We start from the raw sequence: 26,694 nt of genomic DNA, 5'->3' as shown, positions 1-26,694 counted from the left end.
TGTAATACTCTGACATCCCAGGCTACAAGATCATCTACAACCGGTGACTTAAACATTGATCTATATATTCTCCTTTAATTGGGTGAACAGAACAGAACCGTGTCATGTTCAATGCGACAGAAATACAGTCTTGCCTTTGTTCTCACAAAATAGTTCTTAGCTCACCTACCCTTACCATCAACAATACATAAATCATCAAACAGGATCAGATCTCTCTGCTTGGGCTAACATTTATCTCCAGTCTCTCCAGGCATTAACACATCACATCAATAGCTTCCTCAGCATCTAAAAACCTAGGCACTGTTTATTCAAGAAGCTATTTTACACCCACTGAACTCTTAACCCTAAACAAATCCATAGAAATGAAAGCAAAATGGTGATAAGCAGAGCAAAATCTGGTTAAATAAAAAGCTAGTAGAAAATTTTCCTCCTGTCCAAACGGAAGCCTAAACATTCTTGAAGGTGTCCAAGTCACAATTTGGCTCAAAGGTGATCCCTCTCTTACAGATCCACTTCAACTTCTTTCTCACAGATGTAGTGTTTTGGCACAGGTACTTCAATGGTGATCACTCAAATTAACCATCATTTCTCTGCTTACTATGCACCTGTTAATACAAGAGCGGCAGCTGCACGGCATCCCTTGACTGTGTCACTACAAACACATTGAACCTGGTTCACTTTTTAATGTTTTATTCCATTTACTTCTGTCCTCTAGAACAGCCTTCTTCATGAAATATTCCAAAACAACTAGAACCTGCAACTCTTCAAAAAGAATATCAGTAAACTCACAGCACTAATGTGATTACAGGTTCTTCAAACTTTTCAATAAAAACATAAACCAAAAACAATAACATACTTCACATTTTATTTACGATAATTAATAATTCTATGATAACCACATAAAAAGCTATTGTGTAAACTAGAGAATATGGGATTGGAATATAACTATTGGACTGGATAAGTGGGTGGCTGATGGACAGGTTTCAGAAAGTGGTATATGAAGGATGTTAATCTGCCAGTCCTTGCACCACTCTTGTTTAATCTATACATTAATAATATCAGAAAGGGGCTGAAAGGAGATCTTGAGTTGTTTGCTGATGATGCAAAGATAGTCACAGGGAAATCAGAGATGCTCCTGATATACAACATTTTCAGAGTGATTGGAATAGACTATAAGTGTGGGCAAATGATAACACTGGCCAACAAAAAAAATTTTTTTTTCCTGCTGATTATGATCTGAAACTTGTTTTTTAATAATATGGGTGCGCGGATTTCAAATATCAAACCCATTTTTCTCTATCACATCAGGTTTTTCATCTATGGCATTTTCTTTTTGCTAATTTGTAAGTTTTTGATAGTTTTAAGGAGGCAGTACTATTTAGAGGAACAAAAAAATCGATTTTTTAATATTATTTTCTGAAAGTATGTACTTTTAAAAATCTGTTCCTAACTTTTTATCAAGAAATTTGAAAAATTCCCGAAGATATAGCCTATTATTCAAAGTGGTGCGCAGATCAGAATCGAAGCGCTCACCGCTCTCGCTTGTTAGTAAACGAATATCAATATTAATAAGTGTAAAGTTATGCTTTGGCATGATGAGATATCCAACAGGGCATAATATTTGTGGGACTGTGCTTGGTGTAACTGACAAGGCTAGAGATCTTGGAGTTATGGTAGATAGAAAGTTGAAGTTCTAAGGTCACACAACAAAAATTGCAAATACGACACAGAGGATAACTGCGATATTGAAACAAATGCTGGCACGTAAGGATATGGAAGTCATCTTGCTTCTCCACAAGGCCTTCATACAACTGCAGCTGGACCGCTGAGATTTGGTCTCCTATGATGATATTGGGATTAGGGAATGTAGATTATGAGAATAGATTAAGACTATGTGGGTTGCAAACACTGGTAGACAGAAGAAATAGGAGTGATATGACAGAGGTCCATAAACTTTTAACAGGGCAATATAGAATATTATTATTATTTTATTATTATTGCATAGGCATCTCCATGAAGTCCTAAGACTCATTGTGGGAAGCCCAAACTATCAAAATAATATCTATCTTACCTCTCCTTGAAACCATGAACAAAGCATTGAAAACTAATTCTGGCAAACTAATTCAATTCATTTATTACTCTCTGAGCAAAAAAAATCGGCCATCGAACCCACACTATTTTCAGACATTAAAATATTGTATCAGGGTTAGGGACCACGAGATGATGACACTTATTAGCCGTCTTCTTCACTGCGTACTGATTAATTAGCGATAGCCTTGGACCAGCTATCTCCGAATGGCTACCAGTGGAGATTGAACTGCCCACTCAGTCTCCAAAAGTTAGATAGAGCCTCGCCTACTCCCTATATGGGAACAAAAAGGTGTTAGTTGATTTTTTCTAAATTTTCTTTTTGACCAACTTTTCGGGTACTTACACCACCAATACTAGATACTGATTGGTCTATAATGCTACCACAGACTTAGATCCTCCTTTATGCAAAGGAATTATTTCTTCCACTAACTTGGAACTCTGGTAGAGATGAGACTTAAATTCAACAGCCTAGTCCAAGGTGTCGCCAATTTCCGTGCACCTTCTCTTAAAATGTGAGCCAATATCCCATATAATTCCACATCTGTATTTCAGGTCAGTTTCTGTAATATCCTGAGTACCTTCACAAATCACCAATCTCTGTTCTCACATCAGTCAGTGCCACCTCTGCCATAACAAAATCTTCACTTGGATAACATATCCTTGCAAAAAATGCCACTTGGTAGCTCAAAAATATCATCACCTTCTGTCACCTTTCTACCATCTGTAGTCATTAAAAGTTATGCTTCCATAGTCATTCTCCTCCTACTTGCCACATAATGAAAAAAACTCTGGGATTTTCTTTCGCCTAGTCAGTTAATTTCTTCTCATAATCTAATTTTGCCTTATCCTCCTAACTCCTACCAGATTTACTCTGCTGACGTTTGATATATAGTGCAATACTGCTTCCTCCAGATAATGCTTGACTATCCCCCATGCAATATCAACTTCCTGCAAATGAAGGAAGTTCATGAACTATGAACTTCGTTTGCAGAATCCTTTTCACTTTGGTAAAAAATTTTGGAAAGCTGACAATTTTTACTGATTATAAAAAAAACAACAAACCAAGAAATCAAACGGTGATATGTCATTGATTCCCATAATCTTTTAACATGTAGCATATTCAAAATTTGATACATGTTTGGTTCTTAAATTTCCCCTCCTTATAGCATTTTTGAGTGTGGTGGTAGCAGAATTTTATTATTATTATTATTTTTTTTTGTGAGAAGCTTTTTCCCTCCCGATCTTGAAAACAAACAAACTGTCCAGAAGAGCACATGCAGTTAACTGACATAAACCGATTATGTATATACCAATCAAATAGCCTCAGTTATATTATTTGGTTTAATCCTTTATCCAAGTGTAAGCAAACAAAGTTTGCACCTGAAGTATTTTTAGCACTGGGGCAACTCGTGGTAAAGGTGGAGGCAAGCGATGAGAACTTATACCACATTTACTGCAAGTTGCCCCAGTCCTGAAAATACTTCGAGCGCAAACTTTATTTGCTTACACTTGGATAATGGATTATAGCAAATAATATAATTGGTAGTATAGCCAAGTGAAAAAACTTCCATCAACTTCTCGTGGAAAGGCTTAGACGTTGGTTATGCATTTTCACTATATTATTTCAGGAAATTACAACGTACTAGGATATACATTAAAATAAATTTTAATATATTTCTATATTTCGGCAACGTCACGCTGCCATTTTCAAGAACTTATGTACAAGATACGTGCACGCAGGCACAGCAAAAACAATAAATTCCATTTATTGTTTATTGTTGCAAAAACAATAAATTCCATTTATTGTTTATTGTTGTGCCTGCGTGCACGTATCTTGTACATAAGTTCTTGAAAATGGCAGCGTGACGTTGCCGAAATATAGAAATATATTAAAATTTATTTTAATGTATATCCTAGTATGTTATAATTTCCTGAAATAATATAGTGAAAATTCCATCAACTTATCTCTAATCCAGAGAACTTTAATAATAAGGTGTGGCACCTTTTGGCAACTGGTATAGGTAAATATGACTTCTCCATTATTTCCATCTTAGTATCTTAATAATGTGGAATAAATACTATTCCACATTATTTCACCTTAGAGATACTAAGGTGAAGATACTGATGAGACCTCAATAAAGGTTAAAGCTGGTCTGGATAATGGCCCTTCCCTTAACGCATAGCATTATACATATCCGCAAGGAGATGTGTTTTGCTTTATGAGATATATACTAAGGCATGTGATGAGAACTTATACCACCTTTACCATGAGTTGCCCCAGTCCTGAAAATACTTCAGGCACAAACGTTGTTTGTTTACACTTGATAAAGGATTAAACCAAATAATATAATTGGTAGCATAGCCAACTGAAAAAACTTCCATCAAAATAGCCTTAGTTGTTTTGACCATAACAACCAACAGCCAACCAATCCTAGTTGGCTGTTGGTTGGTATTTTAGTCACAGAACCCTTTTCACCTTTATAAAAAATTTTGGAACCCTGACAATTTTTACTGATTACAAATAAAACAAGTCAAAAATAATTTATTGAAAATACAGAAAAACAGATTAATATAGAAAAGCAAATATTATTAATTCAAACTAGTAATTAATGTGAAGGATTAAACTTTATTTTCTTTCAAAATTTTGTTTAATCATGGACAGGTGAATTCTAATATTAGGAGTGCATCCAACTTTCTTCTGTGTTTTGTTTTTGTCACAGTGGAGAGCGAAAATTCGTTTTCACACAAATACGTACTAAACGGCAACAAACAACAAAATGACTTTTTGAATACATTTGGATATTTAAGTCACAGCAAAACTCATTTAATGAAACATCATAACTTTTATTTGGCTGTTTGATGTCAAGTCGATGAGATTTTCATATTCTGAAGTAGATAGTTCCTCTGGGTTTTTTTTTTTTTTTTTCCCAATATTGAAAAGATTGAAAACCCAATAGTTATTGTCATCTTTTAGTAGAGGAAAATATTCATTTAATGCCACATTTATTGATTTTAGATGATAAAAAAATTTCATTTCAAATTTACTCATTAATTTCACAGTTCAATTTCTGTATAAAATGTCATTTAAAGTTGGAAATGAATCCATATTATTTTTTCAACAGCCATGGTCCAGTATTGTTATTTTCACAATAATGATTGTAATTTAACTTTTGTGCTGAAAATATTTACATTTTTTCCTTGAAGGAAGAGCAACACATAACTTGTATAATTTTTGAAACTTAATTTAAATAATATTTTTCATACACATTTTAAACTAATAATTAGAACTCAAAAACTAATTTCATTCCAGGAACCCCAAATTTTATCGCTGAAACCCTAGGGTTTTGCTAGTAAGTTGGAAATCAGGTCAACAGCAGCAACCAATTTTATATTTTGTCCTACCCTCAATCTCACACCAGATTGACTGCTATCTGCTCGAATGACTCGTACGCTAACTGGCTGCAATTTATCTCTATGTCTTGGCTCCATACATTGCCATAGGTATAATAATGGTTTTATAGTTTTAGTCTGAAGCTAGTTTGAAGCTTTTTGAACAAACCAAAGACAAATTAACAGCTGAAGAAAAGAAAAAGTTTAATCCTTCACATTAATTACTAGTTTGAATTAATAATATTTGCTTTTCTATATTAATCTGTTTTTCTGTATTTTCAATAAATTATTTTTGACTTGTTTTATTTGTAATCAGTAAAAATTGTCAGGGTTCCAAAATTTTTTATGAAGGTGAAAAGGGTTCTGTGATTAAAATAAGTAATTTCCGCACAAATGGAAGAGCATTTGTGCAGAAATTAGGGTACTGCAGCCAGAAATATTAACAGCCATCATGGAAAATGAAATAAAAAGGGCCTGTCTTGCTGAAGCCAAAAATGGAAGCATTTACATGATGTGCTTTTTCATAACCAATAAAAAACTCTACGTTCTATATTTCATTATAACAAAAAACATTAAACATAATTGGTAAATAAAAAAAAAATGTTATTACATGTTTAAACTCCTTCAAAACTTATGAGCCACCCTGTATAAGAAAGAGGCAGATGCATTGGATGAAGAGGATGCTTACATAGAAGAACATTCTGATTTTGCTAAAGCCTTTGGTAGATTGCTACATAACAAGATGATAATTAAACTGGAACAGTGGGGCTGAGGGAGTAGATTAGTGCATTGCATTAGACACTGACTGTCTGACAGATATCAATAAATTGTGTATTGTAGAGCAATATCCTACATGAATAAAGTCACTGATGGCATGCCTCAAGGGTTTGTTTTGAGGCCAATGCTGTATAATTTGTATGCAAATGATACTCGGAAGGACTTCAATAGTGATATACAGCTGCTTGCAGATGATGCAAAGTTGGGAAGAACTATGTGGAGTAGACTGATATATTGCCTTGCTATAATAGTCTAGGATGTTGCGATTTCATTGTATAAGGCTTTGATCAGACTGCATATTGATCAGTGTGCACAGATTTAGTCACCTGATTTTCAAAAGGATTCAGAGACAATTGACTAAGATTTCTGGTCTCTAGAATGTTGAGTATAAACACTGTAGGAATGCAATTTGCAGTCTAGCGGATAGAAAGAAGGGGCAGGGGACATGATCGAGACATATAAATTGGTAAGTGGTTTACCAGATTAATGTAGATCAGATTTATCAGAATGGTTGGTGACAGGGGAGAACAAGGAGCCATCCCTGCAAGTTGTATATGGAAGGTGGGAGAAATTGGGGGGGGGGGGGGGTTGTGCTTGGAATGCATTGCAAGAATGTGTAATGGATGTGGAGACAGTGAATGCATTCAAGTCATGGTATGATGAGCTGTGTATGTGTGCATGTGCGTGTGCGTGTGTGCACTCGTGCAAGTGTGATGGAGCAAAGTCTGCGATGAGTCATTTGACTCCACAGAAGTCTGATAATGATAAAAAGTCTAAATGGAATTTACCAATAGTTCTGCAAAATGCAAGTATATAAAGAAATCCAGAAAGATTTTGAAGCACAGAGAAAAGAGAAAAAAACAAAAGAAAATGGATACAGTAGGCAACATATTTAATCAATTCAACTCAGCAGACAAAAAATTTCTGTCTTAGAAGAAAAATTTAGAATCTTTTTTTTTTTATTTACTATTAAAGCACACTGAAAGGTTGGGTCAACGAGTCAGTAATATCTTATCATGCACCTGGTGTTGGAATCAGATTATTACATCATCTAGGTGAGGGAGGGGGTTAACAGAGGGGCAGTAATTAGCACTGTGCATTGTTTAAGTTTTTTTGTTTTATATATATATATGTGATAGCAGTGCGCTACATAATCAGGATAGCAGGTGCGACTGGAGATTGGTTTGCCACTAGTCAAGGCATAAGACAAGGGGACCCAATATCACCAATCATCTTCATCACACATCTGGGAAAAACACTAGATAAGATTAAAGAAGGTGGTGGTGGCATTTCAATAAATAGCATGAGAATAAACTACCTTTGCTTTGCAGATGACATCGTCCTGATTGAAAAAGATGCAGCAAGGCTGGAACAAACATTGCAAACACTATACACAGAAGGAAAAAGTTATGGACTAAATGTCAACTTTGAAAAAACTAAAACAATGATATTTGGACAACAGGAGTTACTGAACAGACTAACCATAGACAGATTTCAACTGGAAAATGTGGAACACTTCACATATCTTGGATGCCACATGATGCATGACTTGGACCCCAAAAAAGAGATAAAAATTAGAATAGCCAGAGCAACAACTATTTTAAAAGCCATGGACAAAATATGGAAGAGCCAAGCTATAAAGATGCAAACTAAACTGCGCATTGTAGAAACGTGTATCTTCAGCAGCATACTCTATGAATGTGAGGCCTGGGTACTCCTGAGAGAATCTGAAAGGAAGACATTAGCATTTGAGAGGAAGTGCTATAGAAAGATCTTGAGAATAAGCTGGATCCAGAAAGTGAACAATGAGGAAATCTACAGACGAATACAACCAAAAGAAAACCTGATCCAGAAAATAATCAAAAGGAAACTACGTCTCTTTGGCCATATATGTAGAATGAACGATGAGAGAAAAATAAAAATGCTGCTGTTTGGGATGATTGAAGGAAAGAACAAATAAGGAAGACCAAAACAGAGAATGGAGCGATGACATTGTCAACTGGTGCAGAAACGCTATACACAAACTGAGTCATCTTGCACAAAATAGAATGCAATGGAAGAATCATATCAAGATGGCATCAGACACCTATGGGGCATTGGACTCATGGTTGTTAATGATGATGATGATATATGTGATTTTTGCATATAATAAATATGCAATATTGTCTATCATTATGGCCAGGATAAAAAAGTAACGTGTAAACGTGTTAATTTGAGTGTTGCATAAAAATCAGAAATTCCTTGAAAGTGGTGTAACCATTGCACATGTGTGTAAGATTTATGTGTGCAAGTTGAAAAGCAATCAGTTTCAGACATTTGCAAAAATAAAAAAATAAATTAAAAAAAAAAGCTTAAGGAGTTTACATTAAAATACAGCACAGATGATTGTTCTTAGACTACTTTTACAGTTGGTAGTAGAAAACATATGAAAGTACCTGAAGGAAAAACCTAGACAAAGCAGTGTACAAGTGGTTTGTTCAGCAGTGCTCAAGTGGTGTTATTGTTGTCAGAAGTGTTGAGTTAAAGTCACCTGCTGAAAGGCTTGGGGAGTGATGGTTTTTTTAACATATATTTTAGTGATTTTAGTTCATACTTATATATTACAATATCATTTTAATACATCCCATATATTGTAAGTTTTTTATTAATATATGTTTTTAAAATACATTCAATTTAATAAACCATCGGCAATAGCAGATATTCCTTCCCCCAATTAGTTTGTTAAACCAAGGGCCTACTGTATACGTTTCCTGGCTTTGACTAAGTGGATCTTTCTGCTTAGCTAACCAGGCTGTAAGATCAATTAATATTGCCAGTGTGTTTCTGAATGGCCTTTAGGTGGTAAATGAATTCCACATCTTGTGGTAAATCCTTATACTGCTCATTGGAGGCTTCAAAAAATTTATGTTTGTATTCTTAAGCATGGATTCCAGATCATCTAATACGTAGCCCAGTCAGATGTAGGGTACATTTACAAAAGCTCCTGTCAGTGGGGTTCACATTACAAAAGAACAGTCATTAAACATTATATCTTTTGTAAGTAGTTTCATGAAACTTTCAATGTAAGGACACACCATCAACTAAATCTAAGAAAGTAAATATTAAAAAAAAAAAAAAAGTGAACTCAAGCTAACCGACAGAAATTCTTCCTATAAACTAACCTACTCATCTGTAAAGTCACAATCATTTTACATACTTCATTATAATAATATGTTTCAGAATTAATTTGTCATTTACCTAATGAAAATATTTGACATTAGATTCTCAGAACAATACCTTCAATTGCTAAAAATTTTGTGCCCCAGTTTTTATCCTTAACTGTTATCAGTTTAGAATTTCTAATACTAACAACTTCTTCACCACAACGATAAGCAAAACAGTAATATTTGAATAACTTTATCCACAGTTCTCCTATACTATCCATGTTGTCCGATTTCCATTTTCCTATCTGGAAAGAGAAAGAAGAAATATATTGCCATGAGACACCTTAACACAATATAATCATCATGTATCCTTATATAAGAATACTAACTGTTGAAAAATAACTTAAATACCTACCTACCTTCTTCAGTTAACACTGTCTTTTGCATTTAATTCTACTTCTCTATAGCTCTCCAAAACAAACAACTTTATCTTTTTCTGATATTCTTTAAGAAGTTACTTTAAGCCTTCTCTTTTTCTTATTTCCTTTCAATAACCATGTCAAAGATACCCTTGGCATTTCTCCAGAACCTAGCAAATCATTCATTTCCATCAGTGGCATTTTATTTCACCAGTGATACTTCATTGCTCTGTCTGTTTATATAATTCATCACTTGTTATGCATCATGGAAAAACAATTTTAAATATTTTATGCAAACACGTTATTTCAAAACTATTTCATTTGCTTCCTGTTTCTTTGTCAATTTCCATCTCTTGATCCATATTATAAGAAAACTGAGCATGTGACAGAAGGAACTCAAGGACAAAGAGTGTTAGATTTGTTTAATTAAGGGGAATTTGGCTTTAAAAATAACAGGGGATTTTTTATCCCCTTAATTAAATAATTTATGTCGCCAAAAAAAAAAAAAAAAAGAAGTCTTTTGGCTCTTTAGTGTTAGATTTGATTATAGCATTAAAAGATTAGTGAAAGATATAACTATTCTGCTTCTGGTTGGTGACAGTGATCATGTAGTATTAACTAGGGAAGTGGCTAGGTTTATGAATGTTCCATTCAGAAAAGGTTACATGCTGAACTACAAAGCCGAAAATTATGAAAAACTGAGAAGTATACTGGGTTCAGTACAATGGTATCAGTTGCTGAATGAAAAGGATATTGACAGTGCACAGAGCCTCTGTAGCTCAGTCTGTATAGACGAAGCCCTTTGGCCAGAAAGACCTGGGTTCGATTCCCATCAGTGACGTGAGGAACTTTTATCTGGTCTCTTTCGACTAAAGATGAGTTAATTACCGTCAGATTTTTAGGGAAAGACAACGTATACTACAATATTAATTAAAAAACTTTAATACTTCCTATATTTCGGTAATGTTACATTACCATCTTCAGGAAACATAAAAATAATGATATGTGTATGCAGGTACTAATACTAAACAAATATGACTGAAGACAACAACTGAAGTCAGTCCTAGAGTCCAAAATGGTGTCACCTAGTGGGCTAAATTGGGTAGTAGTAGTCTTGGTAGTTGGGCTGATGTTCTAAGAATGCTTGCATTTTAGAACATGAACCCAACAGCCAAGACTACTACCCAATTTAGTTCACTAGGTGGCATCATTAAGGACTCTACGACCGACTTCAGTTGTTGTCTTCAGCCATATATGTTTAGTACTAGTGCCTACGTGCACATATCATTATTTTTATGTTCCCTGAAGATGGTAATGTAACATTACCGAAATATAGGAAGTATTAATTAAAGTTTTTAATTAATATTATAGTATACATTGTCTTTCCCTAAAAATCTGACAGTTATGTATCACCAACGTATGTTTATCTACAAGAATTAAAGGTGAGTTAGTGATCTCATATGGAGGTAGGGGGTTTTTTCACCCGGAAACTCAGATTTTTCGTCCCCCAGAACAGGCAAACCAGCCCCGTGAACACACATGGATTACAGTCATGAATATGTCCCAGCCATATGCCGGACCCAAGCCCGGACAAAATTGGGAGGGTTGGGGAAAGCAATGGTGAACTGCCCTGTAAAATCTCACCAGGAATACTTTGTGAGCAATGCCTACAAAGACACCTACGGTCGGAAACGACTGAAAGGGAAAATCAGAATGCAATATTAGAATGCGTCTTGAGACTGCAAAGAATAAATAGGGCAGGAGTCAAATGGATGGGTAAAATTATAAACAAGAGCTTCATAAGAAAAGGATGATGTGGAAGGAATAACATGTGCATAAGGGTGATGTCCATTATGACAATTATAACCAGCAGGCCAAGAGAGTCATAAATGTTGTATGGAAAGCTAAGTCTGAGTATGAAAAGAAACTGGCACCACAAGCTAAAGACAATCCCAAAGAATTCTATTATTATGCTGAAAGGAAAATGAAGAATGAATATGAAAGAATAACTCTACCAAATGCACTGAGTGCCCATTTTGCTAAATGCTATATACCTGGTGTACAAAACACTGCTACCTCTTCACTGGATGAAGAAACTCAAGTTATGGGGAGGAAGTATTAGAACTGTTGCAAAAACTGAATAAGAATTCTGCAATAGGAAGTGATGGGATATCAGCACAGATGCTAAAAGAATGTTCAAAACACTTGGTATTTCTTTGACCAGACTAAATAATTTGAGCCTCAGAACAGGGAAGATTCCACAGGAGTGGAAAGAATTCATGTTAATCCCTTTGGACAAGAGTGGTACAAAGACCAATGTATCCAACTATCGATCAATCAGTATTTCAGGAGTGGTGATAAAGATTTTGGAAAAGTTGGTTAGGGACTCACATTCAGAAATAGGTTGACAGAGAGTCTCTAATTGCAACAAACAGCATTTGTTTACTAAAGGAAGGTCATAGTTTAGCAACTTGATCACATTCTATAATAATGTTACCATTCATCAAGACAAGGGGAATGGATACACTATGATACTTTTGGATTTTGCTAAGAATTTTGACAGAATACAGCATTGAATGCTATTGCATAAGTTGGAGAATATCAGATTGGAGCATAAACTCTTGACTAGGATCAGTGGATAGTTGACAGACAGATATCAAAAAGCAGTAAACCACAAGGATCAGTCCTTGGTCTGCTGTTATTCAATCTGCACATTAATGATATTGGAAAGGATTTGATAGGTGACATATAGCTATTTGCTGATGATGCAAAGATAGGTAGGGTAATCAGGAATGTGGCTGATATGCGGTACTTGTACTGCATATCAGCCACATGTCCATTTCCACATGGGAAAATAACCATTTTCCCATGTCCACATGTGAAAATGGATATCAGTTCAATGTCAGTAAATGTGAAGTCATGATTAGATATTCAACATAGTATTATACTGGTGGCATTATGCTAGAAGAAACTGATCAGGCTAGGAATCTTGGAGTGTTAGTAGATAGGAAGTTGAAGTTCAGGGGCACGTAGCAAAGGTTGCAAATACAAGTCAAAAGATAATTGCAATGCTGAATCGAATGTTCACGTGTAAAGAAAAGGATGTCATTTTGCCTCTTTACAATGCCTTGATAAAGACCTCACTTGGACTATTGTGCACAGGTCTGGTCTCCAGGTTTCTGTTGAAATTCTGATATAGTGGAGAGAGTGCAAAGGAGAGTGTTAAAAATGATATCAGGATTGTGGAATGCTGATTATGAAGACAGATTGAGAATTTGTAGACTGCAGACACTAGCAAACAGGAGAAAGAGGATGATATGATTGAGACTTACAAACTTCTGAAAGGGTCATACAGCATTTCAGCTGATGGAATTTTTCAATTTATGAAGGGTGGATAAAGGACAAGAGGGTATCCTTAGAAACTGAGAATGAATACCGCTAGAAGGGGGTGAGGGCTAAATTTTACTCTCATAGGGTGGCATGTGATTGGAATGGACTGCCATTGGATGTTGTAAGTGCAAGCAGTGTGAATGAATTCAAAAATAAGTATGATAGCTGGTGCATGTAGTATGTGGCCTCCCTCGATGAGTCCCTGACTCCTTGGAGGTCTCTCTTAATAATAATAATATTTGTTTGTTGTTGCATTTTTTGTGTAGTGATGTGATTCATTATTATATGGAGTATAAAAATTATTTCTTTAATTGTTTAATATTTTTAATTAAAATAAACTTAATTTTTTATGCGACTCCTACCCATGAAAGTAGTGTAAATGAGCTGAGGGTTTTTTGTCAATTTTTTAAAATAATTTCATATAATCTGGAAATCCTGCTCTAGAAACTAAACATGAAAATTTTTCATGCAACTTCAGATCTCCATTAAGTGAATTACATAAAATAAGTATCTGGGTAAGGATTACAGAATAAGTTTCTTTACCATGCTCATCCAACTAGTTCTCTTCCCAGGTATGCTGTTCAGGTGACTTCTCCATTTGGTAATTGAGAAATAGAATCCAATCCAGTTTTCAATTTCATGTACTCTAACACAACAAGAATGCCACGTGGTCTTCTCAGACTACTGTTTTCATTCTTCAGATCCAGACATTCGTGATCTTGTTACAGAAAGAATTTATATTGAAATTGGACATTCCACTGTGGATGGAATGAAAGGTGACTGGGATTAGCAGGTTCGATAAGTATGCAGTCCTGTTGATCTGGAAGAAATGGGGGACTAATGGATGATAGCCATGAAAATATTTCTTAACTTGACTGTTGATAATTTTCTCCATTACATTGAACAAAACTGAAGCAAAAGGTCGATAGATTGATAGTAGATTTTATCACAATTTTAGTATATCGACTGTACATGATAAAGAACAAGTGTTAGTTCAGGAGCACATCTCATGAGTACAACAGGTATGATTCCATCAGAATCAACTGCCTTTTTTTTTTTTTTTTTTTTTTTTTGGTATCCGGTTTTACCAATATTCTTCTGATATCTTCCTGGCCAAAGATGACAGAAGGTATGTGATGCATTGTTCTAGACTAAGAAAGAGGTTATTTGCCTTGGTCATTTAAGGAGAAGTTAGAAAAGAAGAATGAAGCCAGGACATTATCTTTGTCTTTAGATGATGATACAATGCTAAATTAGGGTGAGAAAGAGGAGAAAGCAGATTGACAAAAGTAGAACCCAACAGCTTTGATGAAGGATGTGCCACTGGAAGTCATGCCTTCAGCATGACTGCCAGTGGCACATCCTTTTGTTTATGCTTATACGCTGATACTCCAGCATCGAGATGTTTAAGAAAGTTAACAAAGTAGACTAGATAATAGCTAAAAATATTTAATTATTACTTCCTATATTTCAAAGTTAAATCGCCATCTTCTGGGATTAATATACTGATATTAAACATGTGCACGCAAGCACACTTGAGTAACAAAGATGGAACAATAAAGATACAGGAAAACCTGAAGTCCTATAATTATTCCACCTATTAGCTTTGATTGGATGTTCTTGACTGTTGGGCTAACTGTTTGCCGGTGAGGGTTCCTCATATGAGAGGCAGTCTGATACAACCATATTTGTTTAGATTGGATTACCTTGGTTGGTAAGCGCTATCAGATTCGAGGAAAAGTCTCTTGAATTTAAATTTGCTTCAGAGGAATGAGGTGGCTTGTTTCCAGTCGATCCTGTGCTGGGTAGCTACAGCATGATCTGCTAATCCTGAGTGTCCATAGAGGTGAAAATGGGTGTAATCCTGGTGCTCTGATATATGGATGTTGGCTGTCCTACTTGTTTGTCCATAGTATGAATGGTTGCAGCTGCAGATTACCTGGTCCACTCCAGGTAAATCCAGAGGTTGTAGCTGGTCTTTGGGGAATTGGATAAGTATTGCTAGCTTTTTGTGAAGTTTATAAGTGGTCACGAGACTGTGCTTTTTTAACATCTTGGCCTCCTTTTCTGACAATCCACGAATATAGGAGATGGTGATGGATTTGCTGTAATCTATAATTTAAAGATACAAAGAAATTATATACCTAGTTTAATCCTTTATCCAAGTGTAAGCAAACAAACTTTGTGCCTGAAGTATTTTCAGAATTGGGGCAACTCAGCTGTCCTGGCGGTTGGCTGGCCATACTGCTAAATTGCAAACACATTGTTCACGTTGCTGTAATCTATGTTTGGAAGGGGACTGTGGGCACATGATGTTAAAATTCTTTTTATTTGGTGGCAGGTTTACCATTGGCTAAAAAGATGTTTTTTACATGAGTGATTTCTGTGTTGAGTGCAATGTTATCTGAGCAAATTAATTTTTCCCAGTGGACTAAAGTTTCAATAGCTCCAAATTGTTGGGAGGAGAGCAGTATGACCGTTGATGGATGCATCTACTTGTGTGTGTGTGTGCAGGTTTTCTGTAGACTGTAAAGGTCAAAAATCCATTTCATTGTCTTGTAACTAGGAAGGGAAGACTGTTGTTACTTTCTATTTCTGATATGAATTGGATTCTTACCAAACTGCAAACACATTGTCCACTTAGCATAGCCAAATAGTTTAAGGGTGGAAGAATTCAGTGTATTCTTTTCAAATGTCTCCATGCAAAAGTAAAACAAGCTAAGAAGGAAGGGCTAAGAAAGAAGGGAGTCCATGGCTGTACTCTTGATTTGTTTGTAGAATTTTCCTTGCCAAATAAAATAGCCCAAGTTCATAGTGAACTGAAACAGGGCTGAGATATCGGGAGAAAATTCTGCTTGGAAGCGCCAAGGTGTTCTTAAGTGGGATATTTGTGAATAAGGAGGAGACATCAAAACTGATCATTAAGTCAGTGTTGCTGTTGCAGAGCGTGAGGTCTTGTATACTGGACTTAAAGTGGGCCGAGTTTTTGATATAGACAATGTATTGCCATTAGTAAAAGAAAGCACTTTGGGTAAATGTTCAGGTAGTTTGTATCTATACCATCTACAACTGGGTGTAGAGGTACATCCTCTTTATGGATATTTGGAAGTCCATAAATATGGGAGGAGGTCTGGAATTGTAGGGTTTTAGTTTGTTGGCCACATCTGCTGGCAAAGAAGTAACATTTCTTAGCAGTCCATGGATGGTTACAATCTTTGTGTAGATGGATTGGTCTTTAAGAAGGGCCATCATATTTTCATCATAATCTGTGTAGTTTAAAAGGATAATAGCACTGCCCTTGTCCACTGTCAGGAGTATTATTTTTTTGTTATTTTTGACATGTAGAAGGGCTTTATATTCTGTGTTGCTTGCAGGAGGTTTCACCTGTGACAGAACATTGATTACATCAAGCCTAAAATTGTTTGCCTCATGGGTTGGAAGGTTGTAGATTCCATGCTCAATGTGGATCTTTGGTTGGTACGTGTCTGGGTGCGATGACGATGCAGGAGTGCATTGATGCCATCTGCTTCAAGAGTAGTGGTGGATAGATTAACCATGTTGTTTTCGGGTGGTCTTCGAGGCACTTGTAAATTTTTTGTAAGATTTCTGAACTTTTTGATATGCCACTTTTTACTTTTGCAGCCAATGCATTTGAGACACTAAGAGAATTATCCAGCAGTTAGCATAGTGAAGAGCTGTTCTTGTAGTATATGGATAGCTTTGTTGGTGTCAGCAAGCACAGAGAGCATTGCTCCAGTTTGCTCCCATAGTAAGACAGAGCTAGTGCACTTGTAAATGCAGCACTCCTTGTTTGAATGGAACCAGTGTTTTAATTTTACACAATTGGGAATGACTTTGTTATCCCTACACTGTTTAAGGAACGCTAACCTGTTGAGCTCTCTCGCTAATTTCAGTTTTAACTTACCAACTTGTGGGCTTTGCGTGCAAATACATCTCAGTGGATAATAGTAATCCTTGTGCTTAGGCTTATACGTTGATTCTCCATTATCACGTTGTTTAAGGAAATTAACAATGTAGACTAGATAATAACTAAAAATATTTATGATTATTACTTTTTATATTTCACTTTAGTTAAATTGGCATCTTCAGGCAAAAATACACTGGTATTAATCAGGTACATGCAGGCACACTTCAGTAACAAAGATGGAACAAGAGAGAGACAGGAGGACATAAAGTCCTATAATTATGCCATCTATTGGCTTAGATTGGACGTTCTTGGGCTCACTCTGCCAATGAGGGTTTCCCACACGAGAGGCAGTTTGAGAGAACCTCGTGACATGCCAATTTTTAGTCTAGTATACAAGATCATATGCTCCACAACACTGACTTAATGGTCAGTCTCAATACCCCACTTAAGGACACCTTGGCACTTGTCCAAGTAGAATTTCCTCCTGATATCTTAGCCCTGTTTCAGTTCACTATTAACTTGGGCTATTTTATTTGGCATGAAAAATTCTACAAACAAATCAAAAGTACAGATATGGACTCCACTCTTTCATCCCTTGTCTTTTTCATGGAAACATTTGAAAAGAATAGCCTAAATTCTTCCACTCTTAAACCCTATTTCACTAATCTAACAGATAAGCTTAGGTGTTGATGGTTATTCATGACTTATTTTTCACAGTATTAACAACACCGCAAACACTTTTATCAACAAAGATGTTTTATTAACACTTATATTTCGCTGATTTTCAACTCAGTATCATCAGAGCACAACACACATGTAAACGCGACAGTGAATGATTGAAACAATATAATTGCAAAAGACAAAAGATCTAAAGTCCTATTTTTGGCACCCTCTAACAGAAAAAAAAAAAAAAAAAAAAAAAAAAAAAAAAAAAAACTCTGCCCTTCCCTAATACACAAGAATACAACATGACCATTTCTATTCCCTATATCAGAGGTACATCGGAAAAGATAGCCAAAGTATTGGTGGCAGGTTTTCATATTGTTGAAACATGGCCTTCACACCACCTTCAAACCTCATGTCAAGCTGGCAACTCTGATCCGCTCACCTAAGGATAAACTTCACCCTTTAGCACACCCAGGAGTGTATGAAGTTCCATGTGACTGTGACTTGGCCTATTATGGGCAAACAGGAAGATCAGTGAACATCCGCCTGAAAGAACATGAAAGATACATTTGCTACTATTACTATGGCAAGTCGGGACTGGCAGACCATGCTTTGGACACTCCTTCACACAGGATTAGATGGAGGAAAACAAATGTGCTATTTAGGAGTCGTTATAGATCTGAAAGATTACTTTTTGAGTCAGCAATGGCTTTGAAGAATTCTCCCAACCTTAACAAATATGGTTGCATTAATTTGCCAAAAATTTGGGAGACGGTTACCCTAAGAAAAACTCCTGGATAACTGCTGTTTTTTTTTTTTTTTTTCCGTTAGAGGGCGCCAAAAATAGGACTTTAGATCTTTTGTCTTTTGCAATTATATTGTTTCACTCACTCACTGTCGCGTTTACATGTGTGTTGTGCTCTGATGATGCTGAGTTGAAAATCAGCGAAATATAAGCGTCAATAAAACATCTTTGTTGATAAAAGTGTTTGTGGTGTTGTTAATACCGTGAAAAATAAGTCATGAATACTATTTCACTATGCTATGTGGACAATGTGTTTGCAATTTGGGAGTATAGCCAGGACACCTTATACTTTCCTATCCCATTTAAACAGCTAACATTCCAAGGATCCAATTCATATCAGAAATACAAAGTAAGAACAGTTTGCCCTTTCTAGACACCCCAGTAATGAGACAATCAAATGCAGTGGCACACTCAAGATTTAATCTTGGGGGGGGTGAGTAGATGACTCGAGAATACACACTATGCATTTCATCTGCACTGATCGCCGATACATGATACCCATGATCTTCTCTGGCCCGGCTTGGGCAAATGAAGTAGTGCTCGGGCAGACCGAGCACTACTTCATTCACCTTGCGTTCACAGCGGCCATGATTCCCAAGAGCTATAGGGTATAATAAATTTAGTTTAATCCTTTATCCAAGTGTGAGCAAACAAAGTTTGTGCCTGAAAATACCACTGGACTGGGGTAAGGTAGTACAGCACTGGGCAACTCTCAGCAATCAGCTATAGGGTATTCCCACCTTATGTGACCGCTAATTCATAAGTAGTACAGAAATAGAAGACACGACACAAAATAAATAAAAAAAAATAATTTTAATTGAGAAAAGATTTTTTGAAAATTTTCTAGTGTTTTTTCCTTTTTCTTTTCTTTTTTTTGGGGGGGGCCTTACCCTCCCCCTGAGAAACCTTGAAAGAAAGGGCTATCAATGATGGAAAAGAAGAATTCCCCACTAGTGCTTGGTGGTTTGAGCATTTCATAAGAAATAGCCTACATAATGTTCTAATCAAAGGCAAAGCTACAAGTGCAGAAAGTGGCTGTAAATTATCCAGAGATTTTGAAGAAAAATTGTGGAAGAAGGGGACTATTGTGACCAACAAATATTTAATGTCGATGAAATCAGCCTTTTATGGAAGCGAATGCCTTCCAAGACTTTTCTGGCCAAATCAGGGAAATCTCAGCCTGGTTATAAAGTCGCAAAGTCGGATGAAATTACTGCTAACAATATACAAGTCATTCGGAAGCACATTCCTCCACATTGTGGAAATGATTTTAGAGGCTTTTCAAATGAATCTAAGTTAACTAAATCTAATTCTGAGAAATTGAGTGATTCCAACCTGCTAAATTTAGATGCACAGTGGGAAGATCCTGAAGAATATGAAGAAAATTTAATCACTGACAAGCTCAAAGAGATTTCACAGAAACAATTTGAAAATATTTTTCTTATAATCGAAGATTTTAATCAGCAATGCTTAGAGGCTCATCCTGATGAAGAGGGAAGCAGTAGAAGAGGCAATAGGGCCAAATCGTCAGTTGTATGAAAAAAAGAAACAGAATGTCTGCCAAAACTGTGTTAGCTCAATTCTTTGTTAAGAAGTAGAATAATAACTTTATATTCTGATTATGTTTTATTATCTTTCAGCTTCATGGTTTTCCTTTGACTAGGCCCTGAGATATACCCTAATTCTTTTATTAAAAAAATATAAGGGTTAAAAAAGAAATTTGAGGAAAGAATTATACTCTTTCCCATAGGTTATTATAATCGATTAGTGTGAGTTCAATTAATGCACCTGTTTTAAAGAAGGCATTATGCACATTAATCGAGAGATTGCTGTATACATAAGTTAAATAAATTTAATACAAATAAACTTTGTTTAATTACACTAACAAGTTAGGTCAGGATTTAATATTAGAAATATTAACATTCACAAATATTCCAAGTGGTAGGAAATATTTCCAAATGTAAAAAAAAAAAATAACGAATAGAGAACTTATTGTTTTTCAGAGCCACATAGACTGCAACTTGACTTTGTACCCTGTAGGATGTGGTTCATGTTCTGCTGAAATATAGATGCTTGTAAATATCTTTATATGACACTTGATTTTGCCACCACCCTTATTAAAGCACTGAAGTGGCTTGGAAAATAATGTATAGGTCTCTTTTGCAAGGTTTCCAAGTTTATATTGGCACTAGAGGGCTGTAAGGTGTGTAGCATTGGTAAGGAGCTCCGAAAAAATTAAGTGTATTTTGATTAAAAATCGACAATATTTCTTGAATTTTAGTGTTGTACTATTTATTTTTTTGAGAATGAAGTGTCTGCATGGTTTATTATTTAGCTACTCACGAAGTCAATCACGTAGTTGTCAACTGGTGCTACTAGGCAAGCACTGCGAAAATCAAGTGGCATTAATGACATAGACTTTTCGAAACTGATTTGATGTCATAAGTGTAACATGTATGCATGGCAGAGTATAAGAGATGTGTTTGTCGAGAGAATAGATGGAAGATGAGGGAAGATATGGATTTGTAGGAAGTGCGATATATTATTAGACCACAAGGCAATGAATGCGAAACAGACTGAAAAGAAAATAGATGGCATAAATGAAATGAAACGAAGGCTAGTGAAACTGAGGAAGAGAAAGTTCACTTCTACATTCTTGCTTTTCAGCAAGAATGTAGAAGGGAATGTTAGTGATAAGGAAGAGAAAGAAAGTATGATGAGGAAATGGAAGTACAATGCAGTGGAATGAGAGCTTGCAAGACTACAGAAGTAACAGAGAGTGAAATTGCCAGACTGCAAAATTTGATGAAACAACTGTTAAAAAAGAAATGAGGAATATGTGGAGTGATATACATTTAGTAGAAACTAATGAAAATGTGAAAAAGAATACGATGAAAGAAAATAGTTAAAAGAGGTGATGAGTGAATCCAAGATAGCAGTGTATGGAGATTCCATAATTAGATAATTATATTATAACAGAATCCATAAAGTCTGCTATCCAGGAGGATAATTCAGGTGTTAGATATGAGAAGGAAACGAGCAAGAGAAGTATTGGTGATTGTGGGTTCAAATGATTTAAGTGGACATAAGGAGTATGGAAGGGTAAATATCAGAAAGTTATAGAGAAGAGTGAAAGAAAATCGTGTAGCAAGAAAGGTTGTCAGCATGTTGCCAAAGTATGACAATGATGAGTTGAGACAGAGAGCTGGAATCATGAATGGTATGTTAACCGAGCTGTGTGAGGAGAAGGGTGTACAATTTTTTGGGTGGATGGCATGTGTTTGAGAGAAGAATGCAATTATACAGATGTGATGGGTTGCATTAAAATGGATTTGGAGTAAGTGTACTGAAGAAAGTGTTGCTAAATAGAAGTACAGTGTGTGTATTTCTGTCAAAAGTAAGAGATAAAATGAAAGAGGAGGAGAATGGTATTGAAGAGACGGAAGTGCTTGGCAGTGGAAATGATGGTAGTGTGAGAGAAGAAGAAGAGAGAAAGGGAATGCAAGAGGAACAGGGAAATGGGAGGAGCCCCAGGTGGGCAGAAGACATGGCTTAGGGAGAGTGGATGTTGAAACTTGCAGTGAACGTGCATTTCGAGATGAAGTACAAGGGATGTTCCAGAAAATAAGTTCCAATGGGCTGTCAGAGAAACAAAAATATACTTACAAAAAAAACTTTATTGGAAATTAAAGAGATTTTTCACTATTCTACATAATTTCCGGCATTGTTCGGGCACTTATCATAATGGGGCACCAAGAGTTGTATAGCTTCATAGTAGAAGGTTGCCACCTGTGACGCATACTACATATTGACTGCTTCTTTGACCTTCTCATTGTCATGAAATTGCCAGCCACCAAGGAAAGATTTCAGATGTTTGAACAGGTGAAAGTCGCTTGGTGCGAGGTCAGGACTATATGGGGAATGATGGAATTGTTCCGAACTGAAGGTGGCAAGAAGTTGTTGTGTTATGCTGGCCCTGTGTGGGTGGCCATTATCATGAATCAAAACAACACCCCTGGTAAGCATGGCACGTCATTTATTCTGGATTGCACGACGCAGTTTCTTAAGGGTTCGGAGGTACATACCCGCATTGATTGTGTGGAGCCTTGACCCAAGAAGTCTACCAGCAAAATTCCTTGTCTGTCCTAAAACACAGTGCACATGATTTTACGAGTGGAAACCGTTGTCTTCAATTTCGTCTCGATTAGTGATGAGGTGTGCCTCCACTCCATGGACTGTTGTTTGGATTCAGGGGTTGCGTGTGACACCCAAGTCTTGTCCCTGGTGACAAGTCTGCTCAGGAAAGCATCACCTCCTCATGGTAGTGTGTCAAGAATTCTAATGCATTGCCCAGCCGATTCACTTCATGCAGTCGATTTTACATGCAGCGGGCGAATCAATTTTCTTAGACATTATAAACATACACCAAGAAGTGTACACACTGCAATAATGTATGAAAATGGCACCAACACCTTGTTATCGAATCAACAAACTCAACATGCATGTGCACCATTGCGATTGCAGGGCTGCAATGAAAATGTTTAAAAATGGAACTTACTTTCTGGACGTTCCTCGTATATTGCAAAGTGGGTGAGGAAGTTGAGAATGATCAAATGTAAGTGGTGATAAAGGTGATAAGGCAAGGGCAGTGTGGTGGGGAAAACACAACCAACCAGTGTCATGGGTAAGACTGGTTATAGAACTCAAAATGAACTGCTGTGTTTGTTTACAAATGCCAGCAGTATCAGAAATAAGGAGGATGAAATTGTTTCAGTGACTGAGTTTATTTTCCCCAAAATCACTGGAATAAGTGAAACATAATTGAATGAAGATGATATTGTAACGGGAATAGAAATGGAAGGATACAGTATTTTTTGAAAGGGCAAGAAGGGAGGGGGAGTGATGTTTAATTCCCTGATGATAGTAGGGAATTAAGTCCACATAAGGTTGATGTGAGAAAGGAAAATAGTGGCACTGGTTATGAGGCAGTGTGGTGTAACGTGAAAGTTGACAGGACAACATATTTATTGGATGTTGCTACTTGTGGTCAGGGAATGTGGAGGGTGGTGATGAACAAATTTATAAACGACTTGGATGAGTGAACAAAGGAAGGGTAATTATTATGGGTGATTTCAATTATGGCAGTATAGACTGGAATGAAAAAATAGCATTTGGAAATAAGGAAAATGAATTTCTTGAGTTCTTGAGAGACAACCATCTCAGTCGGCATGTAAACGAGGGGATGCGAGGATCAAGAGTTTTAGATCTGATCATATCGTCAGAGAATGTAATTGAGAGTGGGGTTTCACACTTTCCTCCAGTTGGTGAGAGTGATCATGATGTGATCACTTGGGTTGTGGCTACCCATATGCAGACTTCTGTGAGAAGAGGATATATGTGGAATTATAAGGCTAGTTTATGAAGCTTAGGAGACGGCCTGGAGCTATAGCATGGAATGAAGAGTTGAGCAGTAAGGAAATAAATGAACTGACAAAGAAATACATAACAGCATTAATGCGTGAATATATTCCGAAGACCAAAAGGCTGAATAAAGTAGGCATAAAGTGGATGAATGAGGGGCTTAAGCATGAAATCTGGAAGAAGAAGGTAGTTTGGAGGAAGTACAAGATGAATAATGGTAACAATCAGTTTCACGAAGAGTATAAACAACAAGCCAGGAGTGTGACTTAGTAAAAAAAAACAAAGGTGCAATATGAGCATAAATTGGCAAATCAGGTGTAAAAAAACTCTGGAGAGTTTTTAAGATATTTGGCAAATAGAAGGAAGAATGATCACGGTAAGATGATGTTAACAGATAAAAATGGTAGAATGGTAACTGCTGCAGAAGACATTGTTGAGATATTCAGTGATCAATTTATAAGGGTATTTCATCCTGATCAGGGTGGAATCATGAGGAACTTAAGTGTAGAGGACATGGGAGAGGATGGCTTAATTGTGAGTGAGCAGAAGGTATTTAAGGAAATAAATAACCTAAAGTAAGGGAATAGGATTTGATGACATATCACCATGCATCTTAAGGGAATGTTCCAGGGAATTGGCATGCTTGTTTATTAAGTCTTACAACAGCACAGGTTCCAAGGGAGTGGAAAGAAGGTAAAATTGTTCCACTGCATAAAGGTGGTGATAAGGCTGTGGCTTGAAATTATAGATTGTATGGTTCAATTCCATTGGTAGAAAAATTTAGCCTTTGTTTTTCTTGCTGCTCTTTCAGTATTAAAAATTCAGGAGGATATGGAAGCTGTTGCTGAGATTCTGGCAAAATCTTCTCTCAAAGTGTCTCTAATAGCTTTGGGATTAGCAATAACATTTCCATTATGGTCTAAAGTAGACAAAGCGTGTGTTCTATATCTACTTTCATTTTGCAGATTTTATCCCATACAATTTTTACATTGGTCATTTAATTAACTGATGAGGTAAATTGGATCCAAGCTTGTTTTTTTTTTTTTTTTTTTTTTTTTAAACACCTCACATAATATGCTTTGGTCCAAGCACACATAAAACTATTATTAAGTGTGATGTGGTGGGATATCTACAAAATATACCCCATCTGTGTCAATCTTTTTATTGGCTGTCTGGCATTCTGGGCTGCACACCGAGGCTTTGGACAGAGCATTCGAGATGATGTTCTTGGAATGCAGACTGTTGCTATCTGAACAATGCAGTCAGTTACATATTTTACTGCTTCATTGATAGGTGTTTGACTAATGGTATTAGCATTAAATTTTGCTAATGAAAAAAAGTGATTCATTCAGCCTGGTCTATTTTCATATGGGAATCTGTGTATGGGAACATGCTTCCTGTGAAGACATTGTGCAAAAAACAGGATGATTATATAACTAAAAATGAAGGTTACATGATCCATGTCTAGTTTTAAAATTAGATACGGTAATTATTTAATCAAGGAAGTTTTAAAATTAGATACGGTAATTATGTCTAGTTTTAAAATTAGATACGGTAATTATTTAATCAAGGAAGGAGTAGGATATGAACAAGAATTATATAATTAAAATTCTCATGTCCAACACTGCAAAAATTAAATTAAAGATGAAGTATCTTCACAACTAGGATCCTTTCCATCCTTTCCTTTCCATCTATGTTCTCTTTGACATCCCATGTGAGCAGTGGACGAATGGAAGGGGAGCAGATTGTAAGATTAATTGCAGAATATGAGTGGGTAGGCATATAGAAGAAGAAGAAGGTATTCAAGTCCATTGAGTCTCGTGATTCACAAGATTGATTTTCTGTGTGTTTTATGTATGCATGTAGTGTGGAGAATATATGCCCCAAATCACCACGATTGAAGCATTTCTTTTATGAAAACAGCTGCTTCAAATTTTGAAGGAAAAAAAAAAACAGCTGAATTTGAAACCAAAAGGGTTTTTTTTTTTGGGGGGGGGGGGGGGGGGGGGGGCAAATAAAAATCTGAAAATTTCATTACCCTTTACAAGGCCTTAATAATGCAAAATCCAGACTACTCTATGCAGATCTGTATTCCTTGTGAATGAAGTTGTGAGGATCCAAAGGTGAGTGCCCACAATTGTAGCAGGTTTCTGGAATGTTCCTTATAAGAACAGATTGGAGACCTATGGGTTGTATCAAAACTTATCTGATATGTGAAAAAGGTGGGAAATGATACAACCATAAAAGTTATTAAAGCAGTTTTAGAGGAATGCTTTTTTGCAATGCTTTTTACATGGCAGGAAGGGAGAGGATGAGGGGGGGTGGGGAGGTCATCCCTGAAAGTTATATAACAGTGTGTGGCTGGCAAGGGTGTTAGAGTTAGATTTTTTGCTTGTCAGGTAGTGAATGGATAAAATATTTTATCTGAGATGGTTATGAGTGATTCAGCAGCAAATGAGTTTCAGGAGAGAATAAATATTTGTGAATGGTCAGAGGAGTTTCTCACAATCAGTCTTGGACTTCATGAAGATGTCCAAAAAATATTGCAGATAATGATTTATTTTTATTTTTTATTTATTTATTTTTTTTGTATTTCATGTCTTTAATTTTCAAAAGAGAACAGCATTTTGATAAATAAATGATAAAATAATAATGACAATGAAG

The 26,694-nt window shown here is 36.1% G+C and overlaps 1 protein-coding gene across 3 annotated transcripts in view; it reads right to left on the bottom strand.

Annotated features, from left to right (window-relative positions):
• LOC150092574 (terminal uridylyltransferase 4-like) overlaps positions 1-26,694 on the bottom strand; it is a 583,753-nt gene that overhangs the window by 305,844 nt on the left and 251,215 nt on the right. For all 3 annotated transcript variants that reach the window (XM_090414413.1, XM_090414412.1, XM_090414414.1), the window contains exon 10: positions 9,535-9,706. In XM_090414413.1, coding sequence (XP_090270539.1) covers positions 9,535-9,706 — 172 coding nt within the window. The remainder of the gene's footprint in view (positions 1-9,534; positions 9,707-26,694) is intronic.

The sequence above is a fragment of the Typopeltis vanoorti genome, chromosome 25 (assembly GCF_054136105.1).
Source record: "Typopeltis vanoorti isolate ZY-2024b chromosome 25, IOZ_Tvanoo_1.0, whole genome shotgun sequence".
Taxonomy (NCBI): Eukaryota; Metazoa; Arthropoda; class Arachnida; order Uropygi; family Thelyphonidae; genus Typopeltis; species Typopeltis vanoorti.
Note: the sequence above shows the minus strand (reverse complement) of the source record. Positions and strands in the feature narration are given on the sequence as shown.